The sequence below is a fragment of the Electrona antarctica genome (genome assembly GCF_951216825.1).
Source record: "Electrona antarctica genome assembly, chromosome: 10".
NCBI classification, from domain to species: domain Eukaryota; kingdom Metazoa; phylum Chordata; class Actinopteri; order Myctophiformes; family Myctophidae; genus Electrona; species Electrona antarctica.
In genome coordinates this window covers 49,608,097-49,634,205 of record NC_136791.1, presented here as the reverse complement: position 1 = coordinate 49,634,205, position 26,109 = coordinate 49,608,097, and the positions used below count along the sequence as shown (strand labels likewise).

Genomic DNA, 26,109 nt, shown 5'->3' with positions numbered 1-26,109 from the left:
ATAGTCATGTGATCATGTGATTTGTTTGATTTCTCATAATTATCCATCCTGATTGGCTACGATTGGCTTCTAAAGTTTTCAGGAGTAGCCAGTTTTGTACCCGTTTTGTACAAATCGCCACAACTCCTCAACGCAGCGTCCGATTGCGGTGAAACTGTGCATGCCTATTCCCACTACTAGGCTGAGGAAGAAATGCCACTTGACAGTTTTAAAATCAGCCTCATGGTGGCGCTACAACAGGCCAAGTCGCGTCACACACACACACACACACACACACACACACACACACACACACACACACACACACACACACACAAAAACCCCAAATAAACATGTTTATATTACTCCTAAACATTTTTCCAAACATCACACACACTCCTATCCTCCTGGTGGAGACCTGTGCCCAGAAGGGCACTTTTTCTAGTTCATATTCCATCCGAATTGGCTAACAGTGGCTTTCAAAGTTTGCAGGATTGGCCCGTTTTGAACAAAAAGCCTCAAATCATGAACGCAGCGTGCAATTTACGTGAAATCTTTCACAGACTGTCCTACTATGCTGAGGAATATATCCCACCCTTTTCACATTGGCCTGTTATAGCGTCTGCACCAACAGGTGGATTTTTACAAAACACATTTTTGGAACAAAATGCCTCAAAATGCGATCCAAGGCGTAAGAAGAAATGCCACCCTTTTCACATTGACCAATTATAGCGCCACCAGGAGGCCACAACCTGACCTGCCCTGGTGGAGACCTGTGCCCCGAAGGGCACTTTATCTAGTTAACACTGAAACCCATATAACGAACCACAACATTCTCCATAGCAACTAAGGCACTATCTCTAAACAAACCGAATGGCACAAAGTTTATGTAATTTAAACACTAATGTAAATTTGAAATGGTTGCAATTGATTTAGTAAAGAGCAACCCTTTTCTGAACACATTGAGCTGAGCACATTCTGACGTATGGCCAATCATAATAATGTGTAAACGCGGGACTCTGAACAAACCTTGTAGGTGAACATATCTGGCAGGCCTACCTACACCCGCAGTCCTGTACATGACAACACACTATGAAGTTGGTTATCCATAGTGTGGTTCTTTTATCTAGTACAAAACATGCAGCAGCAGCACAAATGAACAGAATCGGCACTTAATTCTGTACTGTGTGAAAATGTCAGGTGGTCACTTCAGTGGTAGAATGCAGTTAAAACTTGAACTTGAACACGATTTAGCACTCCCATGAGGATTATCAACCATATTTAGCTGCAGTGAACATAGCTTTTGTTTCAGCTCCTGTTTTCAAGCACACACATCTGCAGAGTGCAGACCATAAATCAATTTGACTGAATGACTGACTGGTTGACTAACTGTGACATTTACGGTTACATTTTAGAGTCTAAATGTAAATGTCACACACGCAGTCAATCAATCAGTCCGTCAAAGATAATTGTAGAAAATTGCAAGACTTCCGCATTGAAAGCACTATACTGTGCAAACCATCTGAAACCCTATAGTGCGCCTGCTTAGTGCTCAAGTGCAGAAGAAGAGGGTACTTCTGCTTGATGATGCGCTGGTGAGCAACTTTCATTGAAATTAATAGGTGGGGGCGGGGCTGTCTGTTCTCTAGATATACCGTAACTCTTATGATCCGTTCATGTGTCATATGATTCAGTTCACCTAGGCTATATTTTCTGTATATGCGCCATATGTGTAATATTAGCTACCGTACTTAATGTCTTCTTTATTAAGACTTGATAGATTGATTGATTGATTGATTGACATGTTTATTCAGCAGTTCAAACGAAAGTACAGGTCAATACAAAATCTGCTACGAGGATAAACCAGAAAAAGCACTAAGACTTGTTTACATCAGATATTAAGTTAGGGTTGGGGTTAGGGAACATAGGGCTGAGGGAACATAGGTACGCTACCCTGTAAATCATATTAACACTTTAATTGCCCGGGGTTATTTAATCCATTACATTATAGCGCCCAGTCGATTTATAAACACGGACCACTTTTACCGACGGACCGGATGTTGTTGTGAATGTGTGTGTAGCAGCTAACAATAGCCACGCCACTCTAAAAGGCGATCGACAACAACGAGAGGTAAGCATAAATCTATCGCGACTAGCGACTGGACAGCGGAGGGCCGTCAAACACAGGGTGGTTTTTTTATAATTAGACGGGATGATTTAGATCGCGAGTTATTAACGTTTTAAGATTTGTGTTGTCGTCGGCTAAACAGGGGAGGGAGATTTTCAATGACGTCTCACTGTTGCGCAACATCGAGGATTGCAGGTGCTTCCAGGTTGTGGAGCGATGCGATCCGTTTTCATATCAATAAACTTCGTATTTTGGATCAAACTTCGTCTTGGGCGTCGGGCGTTACTAATAGAAAGGATAAATAACTTCGTCCTGGGCGATGGGGGTGTTAATGAGGATGCTGTTGCTGCGTTTGTTTTAGAGGGAGGAACAAATACTGTTGTCTTTCTGCGTGTTAGCGTTTAGCTGTTTAAGCTAAGTCAGGAGAGCTTCAGAAGGATCCCCGTGTTGATAAAGGGTTTCTCCAACTAATGATGCTAGTACACTCGGTTTATGTCTCTCAATCTTGAGCGTAGGAGGACGGAGTACAACAGAACCGTGAGAAAAAGAAAGAACCTTCCGGAGGGAGCAGTGTGATGCGGAAGGGGCCATAGGGGTTCAGGCAATAACAACTGCCAGCAGAGGAAAATACCCAGTGGAGCGAATATGAAAGCATAAAATGAATACATTGTGCTGGTGTTGATGCTAAACTAAAGACGGGGTCAGCGCGCAGGCAGCGCATGTTGAAAAGGCAGGGGATCCTTTCTGTACTTCTCTAAATTCAAATTGAGCATTCAGCAATCTGGCATTGTCAAATTGCCACAGTCCATTCATGCAGGCATTTCTTTTCCTTGCGTTCTCCATGCATTACATTCACAGTTCAAGAAAAGTTAAAACCTCCAGATTGCAGTTATTGTAAATTGTAAATTGTAAATTGTAATTGTCTCCACCAGGCCGAAGTCATGGGGAGAGAGTATGTTTTGCACTCTGTCCGTCCATCCGTTCGTGTGTCCGTCCGTCCGTCTGTAGACAGCTAATCTCTGGCTTGATCGCAGCCACACTCTGCACACACACTCCCTGGATTCCAGAGCTGAACCTCTGCCCCAAAGTTTTTACATTGGCCTGTTATAGCGCCAACAGGAGGCAGCTTTTTGCAAAACAATTTTTTTTACAGTACACCTACAGATTATGTCCAAACATCACGCAAATTGGTACACAGTCTAGCCATTCAACGAAACGAGTCTTTCAGATTTTTCAGACTCCATCCTGATTGGCTAAGATTGGCTTCCAAAGTTCGCAGGAGTGCTCCGTTTCAAACAAAATGCCGCAAATCATGAACACATTGTGTGATTTCCGTGAAATTTTGCATGCACATTCCCATTAGGCCGAGGAAGAAATGCCACTTGAAAATGTTCTACTCAGCCTCATGGTGGCGCTATAACTGGCCGATAAGTGTTTTTACCTATAACTGCACTGTGTAAAACCTTGTATGCATACTCCCTAGAGGCCAAGGAAAAACCTTTGCCTGGAATTTTTCACATCTGCTCTTTATAGCGCCACCAGGAGGCCGACATATGTAAAACACATTTTCTTATATTACTCCTTCAGATTTTATCCAAACGGTACACATGATCTCCATAATCATGTGATCAAGACGGGTTTGTTTGATTTCTCATATTCCATCCTGATTGGCTAAGATTGGCTTCCAAAGTGTTCAGGAGTAGCCCGTTTTGTACCCGTTTTGTATAAAATGCCACAACTCATCAAGGCAGTGTCCGATTGCGGTGAAACTGTGTACGCATATTCCCACTAGGCTGACAAAGAACTGCCACTTGACAGTTTTCAAATCAGCCTCATGGTGGCACTAGAACAGGCCAAGTCGCGTCTTCACATATAACTGCACCGATCTGCGTAAAACGCTGTATGCACACTCCCTACCGGCACAGCCCAAGGAAAGAAATCTGGCCTGCATTTTTCAATCCTGCCTTTTCGAGCGCCACCAGGAGGCCCATTTATGTGCAACACTTTTTTATATTAGTCACTTCATGATTTTATCCAAATGTCAATCCTGGTGGAGACCTGTGCCCCGAGGGGGAACTTCTTCTAGTCTGAAACTGTGATGGCAGCCCCATGAAGACTATACCGTCATTTCAAGGAAGCTCATTTTTATGACGTGGCGTCATTCGCTTTTCTCCGTGGAAGCGAGGGATGAAGTGACAGGAGAATGAGAAGCTAGACGGATGGATGGATGGGTGAATGGATGAGTTGTGATCACCCGTCACGCTCCACAGTGTATTAGTTCAGGTCCAGCAGTCTTGTTAGTTTGGCTGAGACCAAGGCCGGTCTAATTCCGTCGGGATGCACAGCAGCAGTGCGTGTGTACTCGCCAGGTAGCACAAACGTGAAGACATACAGAGCCATAGGGCTCCATTTTCGTCACCGCTAAACCCCTTATCCCTAAACTTATTTGCCTTTTTTTTTTACTATTTTGCAAAACATTTTTCAATAGTTAAAATGCCCAGTCTACAAGCTCACAATGTGTCAATGTAGATTGGCTAGTTGAACTATTCAAAAATGTTTTTCAAAATAGTAAAAAAAAAGGCAAAGAAGTTTAGGGATATGAGGTTTAGCGGTGACGAAAATGGAGCCCTTAGTCTTTAAGCATACTGATTGGTGTGTGTGTGTGTGTGTGTGTGTGTGTGTGTGTGTGTGTGTGTGTGTGTGTGTGTGTGTGTTCAACTTGGCAACCTGGTACCCATCAGCACACGACCCACACTGCGTCCTACATCCAGTACCACATGACAAAGAAACAGTCGCACAAATCGTAAATGGTTGCAGCCACTATAAAAGAACATTGCCAGACATGACCGTCTGGTGGACCTGGTCTCAGACAAGATCAGAGGAGTACAGGACAGGAAAACAAGTGTTGTATAAACGTAATGTATAAACACAACACTGTAAAACTAGACTGGTTTGATCACAATGACACACATGTCAATTCACTACAAGATATTCCAAATACCCCAGATATTGTGTTCATTAATGAAATTAGAAAAACTGGTCACTATCTTTGAAATAGCCCATTTGATTTGGATATGGACACTTGTTTTACATCCAAACTTATGAAATACGTTTGGTGGAACGTATTATGGCCTTGGGATATAACTGTCAACTTATTGTCCTTGTATTTGGAAGTCTGGGCCATGTCCATAAACTTGTGCTCAGGGGTCTGCAATTGGGTGGATTGCAAAAGACAAATGCAAAAAAGTTGGCTAAATACTGTTCTGTCTCAGCTACTATGGGCAGTCTGTCTATCTGGAGAAGGCGTTGTTTCATTTATCCTTGGCTTAAAAAAATTAAAACAAAAAAAACATCCTGTGTAGTAGTAGTGTCAAGTAATAGTATGTCATCAATGTGCTATGATTTTTCCTCTGTGTGTTAAGCATGTGCAGCAGTTGTATTTGGTTGGACCATATAAAGTAACCTTCTTGTGACCAGTGTTTGGGTCTATTGTATATTGCGCCTCTTGTGCAGATCCAAATAAAATAATTAAAATGTGTGTGTGTGTGTGTGTGTGTGTGTGTGTGTGTGTGTGTGTGTGTGTGTGTGTGTGTGTGTGTGTGTGTGTGTGTGTGTGTGTGTGTGTTTGACTTTAACAGCTGTCACAGGTTGCTAGCCAGTGTGATAGCTTCAGTCAGTCAGTCAGTCAGTGGGATAGCTTCAGTCAGTCAGTCGGTCAGTCAGTCAGTCAGTGCCAGTAAGCATAATAACAAAGAAAATGAACCACTCAGTCAAACAGCCAGGTGTGTCATCTACTACACTACAGTATGGGAAGAATAAAGGCTGATTGAGTGATCCACTGAGAGCGTGAGAGAGAAGCAGGCAGAGACACTCTTCCTTCACACACCCCCCTCCTCCTTTTGACACTCCCCAACTCACACGTCTGTTTCTCTTTCTCTCCATCCATCCATCCATTTCTCTCTCCATTGGCTTCTCTTTTCCCTTTTTCACCTCATCACTTTCACCCCAAAGGCTCCCGATGAACAACAGACAAGAGATTGGCTGGTGAGAGGGAGAAAGAAAGTGGATAAGGGAAAGAGAGAGAGAGCGTGAGATGGTGGGGCTGGGGAGTGAAGTGAGGTAGGGTGAGCAATTACATAAAGGAAAGAAGATAGAGAGAGAGAGAGCGCTTAGAGAAAAGATTGAGAGTAGGATGTAGACGAGGGAGGAGGGAGAGAGAGAAAGAGAAAGCAAGTGGTGACAAAGGGGAGGGGTGGTGAGAAGGCAAAGTGAGGGAAGAAGTGGAAGAGAGATTCTGATGGAGCAGGCTGACAGGCTGATCTCTCTGCCCTCTCCCCAGGGCGTGCAGCTGTGCCCAAGCCCCAGGGACGACTACCGCCCCTGTCTATATACGCGTGCGCACGGACGCACGCACGCACGCACGCACGCACGCACGCACGCACACACACAGACAAGTAGGAATACACCCACACACACATCATTTATGCATACCCTAGGAGAGCACACACACATGCATGCACAGATTGCACACACTTCCCAACTTACGCGAGTCCATGTGTGTGTGTGCATCTGTATGTGGGTGTGTGCACGTGTTCTGTGCTACACCCATGTAAACTGGTCAGGTGGAATCATTTACCAAGATATTTCTTCATGATGATTATTATTTTGTATATGTACAGTGTTATGTTATGTACATTAATTGTATTACATTTATTTCCTCGTGACATGCTGTATCTTTGGGGGAAAGATTTACATATTTATACACCGTTAATATGACATAAGGTGCTATAAAGTGACAATATAATTCAGGGGTGCCATGGATGAAAAAATATTATTTACAGGGACAGAAATGTTTGAGAACCACTGGCCTACAGTATGTACAGTACACAAGGGTTATTCTAGGGGAAACACTACATCAGGACATCTACAGTATCTTCCCCTAATACTGTACAATACTAATACAATTCCTCCTATGCTCTCACAGCAGTCTGAGAGAGCCTCCCTCCCTCCCTCTTTGGGATGTGCTCTGTGCCAAGTCCATTACACTAATCTGAAAAACAAAAGCAGTGGCCACTTGTTGGCTTGCAGCGTCAGACGACTAGAAAAACACACAAACGCACAACTACTGTATACCAACAACCTTATGTGCACCCTCATCCTCACACTGGCGTCCAAATGAACGAACACACAAATACCGCTCACACAGAAATGCATGTATTATACACAGATATGCGCGCGAGCACACACACACACACACACACACACACACACACACACACACACACACACGTGTTGGCATGTCTGCAAGTTATTAAAAGTGAATTTGGGCTTGTTTTTCTTTAATGGTGCTTGCAAATATTGGTTAGTTGCGGATTGTGGGTTTTTGGGCTTGTTTCGAAGTGTAGTTGCTTATTTTGGCTTGCTTCCTTTTTTATGTGGTTCAATTTCAAGGACCCCCAAATTAATGTAGGCTATGTATTTTTGTTTGTAGACAATTGAAAATATTTTTCACAGATTTGTGTTTCAAAGATATTCCATATTTTGCACTATTTTTCCAAGATTCTTTTGAAAATAGCAGATCTACAAGCTCACAACGCATCGCATCACATGTATTAAAAAAGGTGTTGTGGAGTCACGGTGGCTATTTACAACCACGAGCAGCAAAAGTCCTTGTCTGTCTATCATCAGTCACGGTCCGTTCTCACAACTGGACCATGCTTGTTGTTATCGTCCACACCCACAGAGCTATACTGTAGTTAACCCATTTTGACCTGAGATCAGATTCTAAAAATGTCTTCTACATCCTGACAGTTTTCTGAAAAAGCTATGTTTCTATGTCAGTGGTTCTTCGATTTTTCAAGAATAGCAGATCTACAAGCTTGTAGTGCGCCACTCGGTGGCGCACTACAAGCTTGTAGATCTGCTATTTTTCAATAGCTAAAGCATAACATAATGCTAACACCAAAAGGTGTATTAATTTTGAAACTGCGCTCCATTGATATTACTGATATTATTAGAATTTTAAAGAAAAATCGCATTCATCTTTCTTGACTGATGGGGCAGGACGGTCCGGACCCTTCCATCAGCACATTTACCGGTGCCATGCTGTTGTCAGGAGGCTGGGATGTGGTTTCTTTTTTTTTTTTTTTTTTAAGGCTCTCTGACACAGAAGAGCTTATTTCTCCAATCCTCTAGACTCTATAGCCTCTCTGTCTGTGGCATATAGCTTACTCTGCTAAAGACAAAGAGCAGAGCTGTTACAGCTAGCATTCTGACTGGCTGCATATCAGTCTGACTGTCTGTACCATTAGCAGGAAGACAACAGGAGTACCTGTCAAAATTCACACACACACACACGCACGCACGCACGCATGCACGCACGCACGCACGCACACATACATACTGTGGACCTTTCGTTACATTCTGAAAGGGCCAACGGTCAGCTGTAAACACACAGCCAGCAAAACGATCAGCTAAAGCTAAAGCTATTTAATTTTTCAAAAGTATGGGCCTGAACATAATAGGTCAGTCCGAGCAGAACAGAACAGAGTGGGGACATTTTAGCCCTGGGCCTGGGCACTTCAAGCAGACAATAGTTCTAATTTTGGAGAGGAGAAACGCTCATTTGATCCTCCTGATTGTGTTTCCCGGTAATTGTCTCCACCAGGCCGAACTCTTTCCATGTTTGTGTGTGTGTCCGTCCGTCTGTGTACAGGTAATCTCCGGCACCGTTGGCCTGGCTGATGCCAAAATGTGCACACACACTCCCTGGATGCCAACGACGAACCTCTGCCACAATTGTTCCACAACAGCCTGTCAAATCGCCACCATGAGGCCGACTTTTGCAAAACACATTTCTTTACATTACTCTACACATTTTCCATGCATCACGCAAATCGGTATACACTATCTCCATAGTCACGTCATCAACACGGACCTGTCCGCTTCCCCATATTCATTGCCTTCCAAAGTTTGCAGCATTGATCCGTTTTGAACAAAAAACGCAATTTAAGCAATTTAACGACACTAAAACTCTGCCTAAACCTAACCTTAACCTTAACGCAACACACATATATGTATGCACGCACGACGGCACGTACACAGTACGCACGCACAAGAACAGAACAAAGCCGAACAGAACAGTAGAGGACAGAACAGAACAAAGCAAACAGGACAAAGCAGAGCAGAACACAACACAACGCAGCAACACAACGCAGCAGAACAGGACTTGATAAGTCAGCTTTGATGTTTCTGTGTTGACATACAACAGGACCTGAAAAGCACGCACACATGCCCTAAGCACACAACATAAAGATGCTTTTCTTTTAATCCGTTTTTATTAGATACAAGCACATAAACGTGGTGTTTTTATTAGATACAAGCACATAACGTGGTGCTTTTATTAGATACAAGCACATAACGTGGTGTTTTTATTAGATACATAACGTGGTGTTTTTATAATATCAATATAAATAATACACACAAACACGCCACAAGCACCGACACCCCCGCCTAATTTGTTGCCACGTCTATGAAAACAAGCCCAGAAAAAATGCCATTCAACACGCTACTTACAACTCGCTTACAATTCGCGGACCTGGCAACACTGCATCCCGTGATTCCACTCTTTTCATTGGCTGCGCCGCCAACATTGTCAAACATTGTTGCCACGTCTATATAAACAAGGCCGCAAAAGCTGACTTCCTACAGCCTACAGCCTATACTTTCACACACTACCACTCGCTTACAATACGTGGACCTGGCAACACTACATCAGCCCTTCCCAATGGCTCAAAACCCCACCACGTGACCCACGTGTGTTTCGTGATACCTTTCACACTTCCGGAAACAATACCGGAAGTTACACGGTACACACACACACACGCACACACACACACACACGCACACACGCACACACGTGCGTGCGCGCGCACACACACACACACACACACACACACACACAGTGTACAGCCTGCCGGAAACCAAAAGTAGAAGAAGACGAAGAACAACAACACAGGTTCTACACTGATTCTAACTTGGATGGACAGCGCCGCGATTACATACACAGTTACACTCATGCAAACACGACCGCGTCGACCCCTGGCGTGGTACAATCGGGACGAACCGACGCGCATATATATGGATAACAACAACAACGCGCTGCAACACAACACGTAAGTCACGTATGTAACTATGGTTCTATGAATCCTGGATGACTGCTTAACACTGGATGATTGGCGTCCAGTGTTAAGCACTCACTCTGGCAGTCAGTAAGGCTGAAATAGAACAGCTGTGTACAACGCAGTGTCACTGCAGACACGTGTGTGTGTGTGGTGTGTGCGTGCGTGCGTGCGCGCGGGGGGGGAATTTGGATCGCCTCGCGATGCAGCTGAAATGGCACACACACACACACGCCACAAAACGCTAATAATACTAATAATAATACACAATTACAACACTACACTAATCATAACAACAGTACAGCACAGTACAGTACACATGAGTACAGTACAGACAGAAAGCTCACATCAGAATATTAATCCATGTAATCATAATCATAATAATAAAACATAATAACACAATACTAATAACTATAATATCAACAGTACAGAGAACAGTACAGTACATCACAATATTAATCCATGTAATAATAATAATAACAATAAATAAGCACACAACACTAATAACAGTACAGAGAACAGTACAGTACACATGAGTACAGTACAGTACAGTATACTGTTCCTGCGCCTTGCCATGCTCTCTTTCAATCATAATAATAATAATAAATCACAACACTACACTAATAACAACAACAACATCAACAATACAGCGAACACTACAGTACACATGAGTACAGTACAGTACAGAAAGAAAGCTCACATCAGAATATTAATCCATGTAATAATAATAATAATAATAATAATAAATAATAACACAACACTACTAACTATAACATCAACAGTACAGACAACAGTACAGTACAGTACATCAGAATATTAATCCATGTAATAATAATAATAATAAAAAAACACTAATACAACAGTACAGAGAACAGTACAGTACAGTACACATGACTACAGTACAGTACAAACACTTACAGTACAGTACAGTACAGTATACTCTTCCTGCGCCTTGCCATGCTCGCTTTCATACGCACATACACAAAACCAAACAGGGCCACTCAGCCAGCTTGGCCACTTTGCGCTTTCCAAGCAAATGCATAAATGAAAACATCATGGGTTGCCATTGCCTTCTTCCCATTTGCGACGCATCGCGTTAGGATGAGCGGGCCGAAGGCCCGCGAAATTCTAGTTAGATACAAGCACATAACGTGGTGTTTTTATTAGATACATAACGTGGTGTTTTTATTAGATACAAGCACATAACGTGGTACTCCCGACATTATCGGGGTTAGCATGCTTTGTGACACCTTGATTAGCACGTTCAGGTTCCAGACACCAGCGCCCGCCGAGTTATCAAGTGGGCTCTCTCCCTCTCTCTCTCCCTCTCCCTTTCTCCGTCCCTCTCTCCCTTCGTCGTCATGGATCTCCACATATGGGCACTGGGGCAGGTTACATAATAATTCATGATCACAACAGAAGCAGTACATAACAATGACGATTTGCGCTGACAGCAGGATCCTACATACATAAATATGTGTGCGTGCGTGCGTGCGTGCGTGCGTGCGTGCGTGCGTGCGTGCGTGCGTGCGTGCGTGCGTGCGTGCGTAAAAATGTGCGTGCGCAAAAATGTACTTTACGGAGAGGACCAGCCACCGATCCACGTCGTCACGCTCATGTCACTATGACTCAGCCATAACCATATAAGGAGTTCCCAATGCAGCTACACGCAAATTTGGAGTGTGTTGTCTGACCTCAAAGTGTCTTCATGGCATCAGGTCAGTCAGCTTCATATGGGTAGTAGGGTACAAAAGGATCATGTCAAAGAATATACCAATACAGAGATCCGGTTGTCCAGAGCCACAGATCCGACCGCTATGCCAATTATGGGCATTCGCATATATGGGACTGATTGCAAACTCTGCATGCCCAGTTGTCCAGAACTAGCCTGGCTAATAAGCCAGACCGAATCAGCCGTTGACAAAAAAAAATTGCCTACCGGCGGATTACGGTCTGGAGAGGCTCAATTGTACGCCCATTTCCTACACCAGAGAACTGGTGTGGCTAATCGGGACACGGTATGCAATATGGGCGGGCTTTGGTACAGTGATGTTCAATGCTTGAGACCTTTGACTGACAGTAGCTCTGACCAATTGCGTCAAAGAGAAAATGTTTGAACCCGCCCCCCGGGAAACAAGATCCATACACAGCATCTCCAGACTCAAATACCACACGACAGTGTGATTTGAGTCTGGCTTATTAGCCAGGCTAGATCAGAATCCAACCAATATGCTCAGTGCAATATAATGGGCATAACAGTATACTGATGACAATCATGACATCAGGGACATATATGGGCATAAAAGGGACACAGGTAGACAGAAACAGACCTCAGATCTCCATATACTGTATGGGCACAAAAACAACACAGGCAGATGGGTACAACGGGTACTCTGACAAAGCCCCCAACCCCATCAGGAGGAAAGGAGGAACTGGAGCAACTCAGACAGTCATGACCGGACGAAGATGTAACATCGAAACGTTGTCGCTTTTTTACTTGCACCCTGATAATAAACTGTCTGAGTTGCACCAGTGCCTCCTTTCCTCCTGTAACCTGTCCTACCTCTGAGATGCACCAGACTGGCCTGCCATAGGCTAGAGGCGCGGTTGGAACTCCCTTCTGCCCCCAACACCATCACTTAATAGGTCAGATCTGCGGTGCGACATAGGTGTGATGGATAGACAGGAAAGATGTCTAAATGTCTCTAGTACAATATGGCGGGCTGATTGCGCTCTACCCCCCTCTCTCAATATGTCCATATTTGCCTGCCTTCCCTCTCTCTATGTCCATATTTGGGCAAAATCAATGTGTGCTGATGTAAAGCATCTCCATACAGTATATGGGCATGTGACAGCTAACACAACAGAAACTGTTGCCTATCAACACAGATTTGTGAATGTCCACATCTGGACATAATCGGAGTGCCCGCCGGCTGAAATCTGCCTACCGGGCGACCCCGGGTTGCCGGCGTTATTGCGGGTTGCAAATGTCGAGTCCATATCATGGGCATATCTGCACACAACTTGACCTGTAGATGATCTCAAAAGATATCCCTTTGATCTGACAATGTTGTCTTTGTTGGGAATCATGGATGCGACAGCTGCAACAGCATTCAGCTTACGCGCTCTATTCTGTGTGTGTGTGTGTGTGTGTGTGTGTGTGTGTGTGTGTGTGTGTGTGTGTGTGTGTGTGTGTGTGTGTGTGTGTGTGTGTGTGTGTGTGTGTGTGTGTGTGTGTGTGTGTGTGTGTGTGTGTGTGTGTGTGTGTGTGTGTGTGTGTGTGTGTGTGTGTGCGTGCGTGCGTGCGTGCGTGCGTGCGTGCGTGCGTGCGTGCGTGCGTGCGTGCGTGCGTGCGTGCGTGCGTGCGTGCGTGCGTGCGTGCGTGCGTGCGTGCGTGCGTGCGTGCGTGCGTGTGTGTGTGTGTCAGTATCTACGTCTACTGTGTGTTTATGTAAACCTTATTATCTTGATCATTACATCAAATCCATCATTAAGCCTCACTGAGATCGTGGAGATTTGCGGAAAAGATCAAAGAGTGATGATCTCTCACACACACAAAGCAGGCAGGTGTCCCAGATATAAACTTTAATGCACATGCAAATGTACACTTATTTGCACATACTGTATACAGTACGCACGCACGCACGCACGCACGCACGCACGCACGCACGCACAGTCGCACACACACACACACACACACACACACAGGTAAACATACTGTCTGTGTCATGCTGTCTGTGGTGGATTTATGATCCAGAGTGGGGCCTTGACTCAAAAAGACATTTGATTGCATCCTTGAGCTTCCTCCATGATACCAGCTGCCTCATGAAAAATATATCTGTTCTGGCGACCAAGTTCATCAGTCCACCGCCTCTTCTATCTATGTCTCTCTCCCGACATCTTTCGCTCAGAGAAACCAGTTGCCATGGCGACAATCATGAACACATCTGGAGTAGTACACATCTGGAGTAGTTATCTGGAACACACACACACACGCGGACGTAACGCAGGCGCGCAAACGCAGACATGAATCCAGCAAAGGACACACACTGACACATTCACGCACAACAAAACAAACAAAATACTGGAACAGCACCGATATGCATTTCCCACTGGGTAGTAGTGGTGGGTACTTCTTTTCCATTTGGCGGCTACACATGGGGGAGCTGAGGTGACAGATAATGGCTCAGGGACTGGGGGTGGGTTAGAAGAGGGCTGGGTTCTTCTTGACATGTAACTTAACCCATTCTGACCTGAGATCAGATTCTAAAAATGTCTTCTACATCCTGACAGTTTTCTGAAAAAGCTATGTTTCTATGTCAGTCGTTCTTCGATTTTTCAAAAATAGCAGACCTACAAGCTCGTAGCGCGCCACTCGGTGGCGCGCTATGAGCTTGTAGATCTGCTATTTTTCAATAGCTAAAGCATAACATAATGCTAACACCAAAAGGGGTTCCCGCCCAGAATGCATGGCATCAAGCGCCACAGCTGCCATAATTCAAACTGTGTTCACATGAATTAGGCTGAAGTATTTCATTTAAACACAGAAAATGGGTCTCTGCTATGCACAGCTCTACCCCATTTAGACTGACAGATTCTACAAAATGTTTTCTAAATCCTAACAGTTTTCTGAAATCACACCTGTGTGAACTGAGTGGTGCAACTCCCCTCTCCCCTCTCCCCCTGCCTCTCTCTCTCTCTCTCTCTGTGTAATTAGCACTAGGCAACAGTGCAACACTATCTCTCTCTCTCTGTTTCTGGCACAACAGCGCCACTTTTGCCCCTACTGGTACTCATAGCCACACACATAGGTTAACACAAACACGGACATTGCTGTTCCTTGGAGTGGTTGCACCACTCAAAACCTATGTTTCTGTGTCAGTGGTGCTCAACCTTTTTCATGTTAAGGACTCCCAGAATTTTCTGTAATTGGCCGCGGATCCCCGTCTGAAAATATGTTGTTTCAGGGACTTCCCCAGAAGCAAAGATTTGAATTAAAAACGTGTGCTCTGAAAGAATATGTGGGTCATTCTCACCAAACCAATGAAATAGCATGGCAGTGAACATTTCAATATCAAAGTCACAATTTCATAATAACCCCGTGTAATTAGCACTAGGCAACAGTGCAACACTATCTCTCTCTCTCTGTTTCTGGCACAACAGTGCCACTTTTGTCCCTACTGGTACTCATAGCCACACACATAGGTTAACACATATGTTAACACGGACATTGCTTTTCCTTGGAGTGGTTGCACCACTCAGAACCTATGTTTCTGTGTCAGTGGTGCTCAACCTTTTTCATGTTAAGGACTCCCATAATTTTCTGGTATTTTGGCCGTGGATCCCCATCTGAAAATATGTTGTTTCAGGGACTTCCCCAGAAGCAAAGATTTGAATTAAAAACGTGTGCTCTGAAAGAATATACATATATTCAAAGATTTGCGCCACAAAAAATAGCAGATCTACAATCTTGTGGCGCGGCACTCGGTGCTGCACTATGAGCTTGTAGATCTGCTATTTTCCAATAGCTAAAGTATAACATAATGCTTAAAACACCAAAAGGGGTCCCCGTCCAGAATGGGAGCGAGTGTCATCATCATGCCTTCTCTCTTCTTCTATGCCATATGATATGTACACATGAACCTAGAAGACTGTGTCTGAGAGCACAACTTTCCTATTATTCTTGCATTAATCCTCCATCAAATAGAAAATGGCCCCCTGAAAAGTATTCGAAATATTTGGCACTGGTGCATTTCTTGACGTTTGAACTGCATCCGGTTTCTGAAACATAATTCAAGACATCCGTCAAGGTGTGTGGTATTCTATTGTATGAACTGTACACCTCTATCAGTGTAATCTGTTTCCGGTGACTATATACGACAAGACTGGTCGATGTGATTGAAGGACCGTTTGGATTGCTTTTACAAGAGAGGGCAACATAATATATATCACAGGAGAAATAAATCAATTTCTATAAAGGAAGGATACATTGCTGTATCAGTGACACTTTGGCAAAGCAATAACGGTGACACAGTTACACTAACCTACTAAGGTTTGGTCTTTCCCTCTCTCTGTCCATCTAGCCCTTGTACTATAAAATCCTGGAATCCCGAGATTTACCCCTACTATATAGTTTTAGTGCCAATCCAGCACAAACTCTCTGGACATTTTCCCAGATACTGTCTATTTGTGTGTGTGTGTGTGTGTGTGTGTGTGTGTGTGTGTGTGTGTGTGTGTGTGTGTGTGTGTGTGTGTGTGTGTGTGTGTGTGTGTGTGTGTGTGTGTGTGTGTGTGTGTGTGTAAAAGAAACAGAGAGAGACAGAGAGACCACATCCCATTTATCATGGGGATAGCCCTCAAACAAATCTGCCCAGAAGGCACGAGAGCAAGCCATAGCTGTCTCTGTACACGCGCACGCACAGCAAGGGAGTATGCTGTAAACATACAACATCATTGTGACAAACGTTTTGTAATTAAAATAAGTTAAATGCAATTACATTAAAGGTTTGACCACTGCGAGTGTACTTTTGGTGTCTTGGAGACTCATGGGGGTTGGGCCCTATGTTGCATGACGCATGACACAAAAATGAAATAATTAAAATGAAAAAAAAAAGTATGGCAAAAGCTGTGTGCCTCTAGACACCTGTAGTTAATGGCCTTAATAACTACCCCTGAGAATAATATAGGGAAGCGTGATCATAGCAGGCCTCACACTCGTGCACACACAACAAACTATGCACACATGGACATGGTCACACACAGACAGGCATGCACATGCATACAGAGACAAAGATTACGCAGTTATATACAGACACATACATACGTACACCTGCGCACAAACACAGAGTCATGCAGGAGTGTGAAATCGTGTGTGCTTTCTGATGCCCCCACCCTAACCCCTGAGGGGATCCCTTTCCTCTCCTCCCCTTACACACACACACACACACACACACACACACACACACACACACACACACACACACACACACACACGCACACACACAGTCACACACACACACACACACACACACACACGCTCGCACGCAATAGGCTACATACCAACGCTTCACCACAGCCAATCAGCCACAGCTAAACGACCAGCCCGACCAGTCAGTCAGTCGTGCATGTGGTCAGGATATGATATTGACAGGTGATGAGTGACATAAGCAGCAGTCACACAATGGGCTCTGGCTGGCTACATTCCAGGTGAGGCTAACACAACACATACTTTCCTTCCCCCACATCAAAGAAGCACGGTAGCATGGAAAACGCTGTCAAATGGAGAAATGTCAAAACAAACAGATCCCATCTGGACTATATAATATATCAACATAGAACATACCTCATCCTCTTTGAGATGGGTTGCATGTGGAATTCAAAGCCACAATATAACTTGAAAATTCCAGGTTTATATTGTGGCTTTGACTTCCACACGCAACCCATGACTCAAGAATGGAATTCAGAACATGCTTATAATAATAATAATAATAATACAGGCACGGGCACGCGCACTCGCGCCGCGCGCGCACCCCGTTATTGTCACCTCACCTGGTTTGGGGTTCACCACCACACCACATAAAAACCCCTCCTCACCCCCTCCTATATGAACAACAACCAATATTATGTTGCACACAATGTGCTGCCTGCCTGTCATGCCTTAATTGAGCAACACCTGAACCAATTTAGTTAGCAGACCAAGAACAAAGAAATGGAACCGCTCCGTCTCTCTCTCTCTCTCTCTTAATTTAAATTAAATTATTTGGGCTTATTGGCATGGGAAAAACACGTTTACATTGCCATGATATACCAAAGCAAGTGTGAATAATAATTAACAATCAACATGTCTGACTCTCTCCCACCACACCACACCACCACAACGTTTAAAAACGTTACCTTTTTGCCTTTCTTCTTGCGGTGGGGACCCTTGCCTCCGACCGACTTGTCTTTGGCTTCCTCGCTCATCTTCTGAGATTCTCCGGGTCGTTCCTCTTCCTCTCCTCTCCGTCTCCGTCACTTTAGTTTAGTTAATCCAACATGTAGGAGTGGGAGAGCTCGCGGAGCGGACCGGAGCGCGCTGCTGGCTGGCTGTGTATTCACTGGCGAGTCGTGGTGGTGGTGGCAGCCACGAAAAAGTCCATTTTAGTCACAAGAAGAAAAATCAAGGGATGTTTTTTAGAGTAGAGTGGACACGTGTGCGTGTATGAGGGGGGGTGTAGCAGAGAGACAGACTCGAGTGGAGTGAGACAGTCGAGTGTCAGTGATGCTCACTTTCTCTCTCGCTCTCACTCACAGACGCACTCACCTCTCCAAGGCTGCCAGTCTAGTGCCACACATACACACAGTCAGTCACACACACGTACAGTTTCGGCCTACATACACACACAGGCACACGCACGCACCATGCACGATCGCACGAACTTATTGTACAACAAACGCCCAAAACGCGATGCCGAGCGAGGTCCACTCCCACTTTTACCGCTCGCCTTGGCTTTAACCGCGCGCGCAATCGGCAAGTAGCGTGCTCTCCCCGGCGCGCTCACACGCTCAGAGGCAGGGTGTGGAAGGCGGGAGGGGAGGGGAGGGGAGGGGAGTGGGGAAGACACAGAGAGATGAGAGAGGCGCTGTTGTTGTTACTGCTTGGCTTGCTATAACATGAAAAAGCAGAGAGACAGGGAAAAATGTGTTCCTTTATGGGGAGAAAGAGGGGCTGGGTGAGGCGCGGTGCCATGCAATGCTGCCTACCTGAGACTGGAGATGATCTCCCAGAGTCCCAGAGAGAGAGAGAGAGCAATACTGTATTTATTTGTAGGCCTACATACATTGTTTTATCTTGATTGTTTTGTTCCACTTTTGCTTTGGCAATGTAAATGTATGTTCTCTCATGTCAATGAAGCTCCTTTGAATTGAATTGCATTGAGAAAGAGAGATATTCTGAATATGTATCATTTATTATTTTGTATCATACTGTATTTGTATCATTCACAGTATGTAATGCTTTGGCAATATAATAATGCTTGTCATGCCAAAAAAGCACATTTGAATGAATGAATGAAGGAAAGAAAGAAAGAGAGAGAGAGAGAGTGAGTGAGAGAGAGAGAGAGATAAAGAAAGAAAAATAGAGCAAAGGAGTAGGAGAGAGAGAGCAAGGGAGTACGAGATAAATAGACAGAGGGAGAGAGAGAAGGGTGCTGGTGACAGAGAAGCGAACTCAGAGACAAAAACTGACAATTAGAGAGACAGAGAGAGAGAGAGGGAGAGAGAACAGAGTGTTACTGTTTAGTCAAACACACAAGAAAGAAAGGTATACAGTGTGAAGAGAGAGAGAGGACGGGTGTGTGATCCACACAGCAAGAAACAAGACGGACGAGACTTGTGATCAGTGGACACTGGACTCTGCTGGCTGGGTGCTTCTCTCTTATTTTCCTTTGCTGCTGTGTGCACTGCTTCCTGGCAAGCTGCTACGATATTAAATGAGACACTAGTCTCCACTCTTCTGACAAGCCGGTATAGGCAGCATGGAGAGAGAGAGGGAGTGTAGGGTCGAGAGATAAGCTTTTGTATGTGCGTGTGAGAGAGAGAGAGAGGATCATTAACACGATGCATCAGGTCCTTCCAGAAAAGGAAGTCTACCCAGTAGACTCTGCCAGCAGGATCAGCTTACTGGAAACTGGAACAGAATAGAGCTGACTGACTGTGCAAAAATGAAAAATAAAATGATTGAATGAAAGAAAGAAACGACTGACTGACTCCCTATAGATGACTGACCGACTGACCGACTGATCGACCGATCAACTGACCAACTGACTATAAATGACTCTATACAAGACTGACTGACTGTCCGTCTATCTGACTGTCTGTCTGTCTGTCTGTCTGTCTGTCTGTCTGTCTGTCTGACTGACTGACTGACTGACTGACTGACTCACCGACCGACTGACTATTATACAAGACTGACTGACTGACTGACTGAATGTCTCACTGACTGACTCCCTATACTGTATATAGGGGTGGTGGTGGGGGTTTATCCTGAGGCACAAGAACGGAAATGGTTACCAATAACCGTAAAAGCAACATTAGTAACTGGTAACGCATTATCTAGACAAGATCCATGCCAAGCAAAGTATGCATGGGCCCGAGAGAAAAGGAGTATAGGGAAATGAATGGAGAGGGAAGGATGGAGGAAAAGGGTGACACAGAGACATGGTAAGAGAGGGATAGAGGGGGGAGCACACCCTCCTAACCTCAGCAAGGCGAATCCCGACAAAAGTAAAGTGAAGGAAGCAGGTGTAAAACGAAAAGAGAGACAGAGATAGAGAGAGTAACGGATAAACAAACTAATTTACACAGACAGACAGAGAGATCAAAATGACAACAAGAAACACAGGAACAGACAGAGCACAGAGGCAAGGGAGAGAGAGGGAGGGTGGGGGGTGGATGTACAGTACACCCTGGCACAGACAGAAAACCAGACAGAAAATGACAACAGAGATGATGAGGAGTAGGAGTGAACGACGGAGGGAATGTGGTGATGAGGGAAGTGGAAAAACAATGTGATATCAATTCAGTGGAACAGACAACCGACAAGATACAGAGAGAGATAATGAAATTAGATTTTTTTTTTTTAAAGAAAGACAAAGAAAACAAATGTGAAACACAGGAATTTGACATAAACATAAGAAAGCAAGAGGAAGATAGATAGCCTCTTCTGATTCTGGTGTCACAAAATATCACTAATTCAAATACACAGATTGTCATGAAACTTTCTGATTTCAATTATATTCCACTGGAGAATGAACCCCAACCCCTTTTGAGTGACACCATGAGCTTTCCTCTAGCTTTACCCCCAGGCCAAAATGTAAACTTTGTAGACAAGATATGTCATAATCTAATGGTATGGCATACAGGCACAGACAAAGCCACACATGGGAGTGGTTTGGTTTAGCCTTGTGTAGCCAGCCATCATCTGCTTTTGCATTGCATATTGCCCCAGGCAGATTAAGTCTGTCCCCTCTCAATTGTGGGAGGACTTCACGGCCAAAGTGGTGACGAGCCAAACAGATTCGTCTGGAACCAACAATAAAAATTGATTGCTGAGAGGGAGACGAGACTAATATCCACGCAGTGGTGATTAGTATCGCTATGTGAGGCTAGGAGTGGTTAGCACTGCTCAAAAACAAGCAGTAATTCAACTCATCTGTAATGCCTTTATTCCCCCTTCAATTGAACGTGACTTTCTCTGTACATTTGCTATAGAAGTTATGTTTTATGTGCCTTGTGAGCTGACAGTAGGTGCTCTGTAGGTAGGAAAGTAGGTGCTATGCAGCATGGACAAAAGTAGGTGCTATATGCAGCATGGACATCATTTGCGTAATGGCACGAGTAGTAGACATATCAGTGATGTCACTGAGCGCTGCTCTGCCGAATTTCCAGCATCTTCAGTGTGAATTGAATGCCTCAACTCCTACAATTCCAAGTGCTTCAAGATGGGGGCCGGGTCCCCAGTTCAAATATGATTATTGTGGGGGGTCGCGGCCTGAAAAGGTTGATAACCACTGCTGTAAAGGAACAGTGCCATGTGTTGGAATCAGAAAATTCATTTTTTTCAAATTGAGAAATGAGACTATATATTCGATTGCTGAGACAAAGCACTGTGAATGAGAGGCAGGCCTGTGGGTGTGTTTCTGTGTGATCTTAGTCAGTGACAGCCATGGGTCTAGTGGTGTCTGAAAAAGAGGGCATACTCCCACATTTTTCTTTTTTGTTGCCTTTATTTGACAGATGATATACAGGAAAGGGGAGAGAGATGGGGGGAGGACACACAGCAAAGTTTGTCGGGATCGGGACTCAAACCCCTGACACGCTGTAAAGCTGGCTTACCAGCCAAGGTGCCTGGACCGCTGAGCCACAGCCCAGGCCAACATTTTTCAAATAAAATTCAAGGTGAACAGTGCCGTGTTAAAAATGATCCAAAAGACATTTTTTCAATTATTTCTAAGTTGAAAAATGAGACTATAGTCGATTGCTGAGACAAGCACTGTGAATGAGAGGCAGCGCTGTCTGTGTGTGTGTAGCCTGTCTCTGTCGGAGCAACTAAAATACATCACCATTACAACACTTGTGACAGCCTAATGTTTATTCTCCTTTCGTCCTCTCTTCTCATAATATTTCTACAGAGTCATGCTGTTTATTCTACCTTTTACGTTTGCACAGAATTACGTGATTCTACCATTGCCTATGCCTACATCGTGTTGCGTACATAAGAGTATGGCAATAGTCTTTAGGTTACAATAATTACATTGCTTAAAGGACCACTTCACCACTTTTCAACCTATCTTCATATAATTGGTCCTCACTAATAATCATGATAAAATGGCACGATTTTTTTCTACTCAGTCTGTGTCTCATAGGAGGGCTGTGGGCAGTTTAGAAACCGTCCTCAAGTGACATTAGGCAGATTTGTTTTTTAAACAAGATTTTTTTGTACAAAATTGTCATTATCGTGAGAACGATGGCTTCCTTTTTCGCATTGCAACTTTTCAGGACTAGAAATGAGACACAGGCCGAGTAGAAAAAAATTGCGCCATTTTTTCATGATTATTAGTGAGGATCTATGATATGAAGATAGGTTGAAAAGTGGTGAAGTGGTCCTTTAACTTCAGACATTCCAGATGGGCTATCAAAGTGCACAAATAAAAAACGAAGTTGAAGATTTGATTCCAATCAGTGATAGGGTCCTCTTCTTGTGACATTTTGATGTCTTGTTCTCAGTGAAGAGTTGGATGAGAAACGAGTCATGCAGGAGACCATATTTTAAATCCAGGCCGCAATTTTTAAAGCTACTTTTCACCGTTTTATGATTCCCAGCCCCCAATCATACTGTAGTAATGTTGAGTTCAGGTCATCATTTTACAGCCTATCTTCTTTTCCTCAGAGGGAGAGAGGATTACACCGGGCATGACACAGTTATCCCAAGATATGTTCTCCACTTGATGGGTTTGTAGTGTACTGCAAAGTACTGTCTACGTACAGTACGCGCGCGTGTGTGTGTGTGTGTGTGTGTGTGTGTGTGTGTGTGTGTGTGTGTGTGTGTGTGTGTTGCGTTGCTGTGCATGCTTTTACTTTATATATTTAGCTTGCAGCTTATGTGCCATAAGCACATAAGCGGTATGTGTACACATGGGATTTGATGTGCGGTCATTTGCGTGAGTGCGGATGTGTACACATTATGGTGTGTCGTGTGTGTGTGTGTGTGTGTGTGTGTGTGTGTGTGTGTGCGTGTGTGTGTGTGTCCGCGTTGAAGGGTGTGGTCTTTCTGCCTTGGTGCAAGCAAATGACATTTTATTATTGACGGTGGCAGAAGACCGCTTCAGCAGTCACTTATTAGGATTAAAGTGTCACAGAGACTCTAATCATGTCTTTATATTTCTTCTTTATAGAGGGTATGCTCATGCATAAAGTGAATGGCAAATCGAGTGGCAAAGTGAGTTTAACATTGCTTAACGTTGTTTAATGCAATCATATTGGACCTTTCTGATTGGATGTATGGGCTGTCGATGCCATAAAGTTGTCTTTTGCCACTCAGTAGGCATTCCCGCATAACTTCCTGGTTTGATGATGATGTCACGCGCATACCCTCTATTACAAAACTATACCGGAGAGACGGTGGAGAGAGAACAGGCTGACTTGATATAAAAACAGTCTCTTTACTTGGGGTGCCTGGTGTGGCTGAGAGCGTGAAGACCTGAGATAAAAGTTGACCCCTGTTTTGTCTTGCATGTCTCCTCTCTCTCTATCTGTCCTTGGTTTCCAGTCTCTTTACACTAACCTAATCTGAATAAAGCATAAAAATCACACCCGTGTGAAGTGAGTGGTGCAACTCCGTGTGGGGTTTTTTGGGGGGGAGGGGGAGTTCCAGACCCACAGGAACGCACCCAGGGTGCCGGGCCGGTTCCGGCGTTCCCCCCCGCGTCCGAAATGGTTGAGAAATGAGAGTTACCGTGCGGCGGTCCCTACTGTACCCTCTACTGTACTGTACTGTACTGTCACTGTACTATACTGGCACACCCGAAAGCATCATATATACAGTTAATATGTGCGTGTGTTTTTGTGTGTGCGTTAGGTTGCGCACAGGTGGTGAAAAACAACCATGTTGTTTTCGTGCTCATACCCAGCCACCCAGCCACCCACCCACACACATAGCTCCGTAAGGGAGTGGTTGCACCACTCAAAAAATACCAATGCCACACACAAAATATATTTATTTCTTTATTAAGAAAGAAATTAAAATCTGCCTTTTAAAATGTCAGATCAGATGTTAGCTGTCAGATACCACTATTTATATAGGAAACATAGTTATAAAAGCATAGTATGATACCAATTTACTAATCATTTAATCAATGTGCTATTTGGGCTGCTAAAACTGTGTGTTTACCAAACCATTATACCTTATAAGTGTCAGTGGTTTGAAGATATGTTATCTTATAGGGGAGCATTTGAATTCCATTTCAAAAGGGAAACATTTCTTCCGCCTCACACTAATCCTTTAGAGTCTGGCATGCCGTCCCAAATTCAGCCTCATATCGTTTGTGTGCAACAGGGGAGGAGATGCAGAGAGAGACAGCCAGACAAACTGACACACAGAGAGAAAAATAGAGTAGTGAAACACAGAGAAAGACAGAGAGGTAGATTTATTGCCCACCCGTCCACTCTCTAGTAGTCTGCTCTAATTCTGTTTGGTTCTCCTTGCTACGGTGGAGATGATCAAAGACATGTTTATTTTGTGCCCCTTTTTCAGTCAAACAGTATGCCCTGTACTGCCTCTTTTTGAGGAGTGCTAGCCCCTCCCTCCTATGTCCAGCTTTTAGTGTGTGTGCACAAACATTGTCCTGCACAAACATTGTCCAACACAAACATTAAATTCCCATTGACAATGCATGGACAATTTTACGTCATAGTGTAATCATAAACATTGCGTAACACAAACATCGAAGACGAAGGTGAGGACGCAAATGCTGATTGGCCAGAATGAGATGATGTATGATGATGTACGATGATAAGAGCGCCCCTCACTTCACACGGGTGTGATTTCTTATACAGATTCTGCAATCCGTCAGTATACCACTGACCTGTAGTTCAATTCTGCTTCAACATGTAGTTGTTGAAGCAGGAAGTGGACTAATAAATGGGAGGAGCCAAACAGAGTTCCTGTTTCTGCACAGAAAATGAGGTGGTGCCCCCAGAGGCAAAAGGAAAGGGGGGGGGTGGGAGGTTGTGTTAGTGTTAGTAGCTCAGCACTTGTCAGTTCTTCTGTATTCTAGTCTGGTTTGCCACTTTCCACGGTGACAACTGATGATGTGTTTAAAAAGCTTACAGCGCTGTGCAATGGGGTGGTGGTCACGTGGTAGTCGTGCATCATGATTGTACCAAGACGAGGCACGGAAGTTGACTCGCAGACAGTCAATGCCTGGCTGCTTTGATTGATTGAATTTGATTGAAATATTTATTAACAGTTTGCAGAATGGGTACATTTCACATGAAAGCACAATTCAATAAAAGACTACTGTGGACGACACACTGATAAAGCATTACACTTGTTTACAACAGGGTCCACCATTTTCAATTCATCATAACATTTAGAGACGTACAAATATACACTTCTTTATAAAAAACAGGAAATTATGTAAGGAGGTAAAAAGGGAAAATAAACAAACAGTAAGGGGGAAAGGGGGTGGGGGGGAGATTCAGATTTTTCAGTCAAGGGATTCGCATGTCTTAATGGCTGTTGGTAGGGCGTTCCACATTTTGGTGGCATAGGACCGAAATGAA

General features: G+C 44.2%; 1 protein-coding gene across 1 annotated transcript in view; it reads right to left on the bottom strand.

Moving 5' to 3' along the window:
• Positions 1 to 18,504, bottom strand: part of ank3a (ankyrin 3a) — a 249,797-nt gene extending 231,293 nt beyond the window's left edge. The window contains exon 1 of the mRNA XM_079511692.1: positions 18,181 to 18,504. Coding sequence (XP_079367818.1) covers positions 18,181 to 18,249 — 69 coding nt within the window. The 5' untranslated portion in view covers positions 18,250 to 18,504. The remainder of the gene's footprint in view (positions 1 to 18,180) is intronic.
• Positions 18,505 to 26,109: the final 7,605 nt, after the last annotated feature.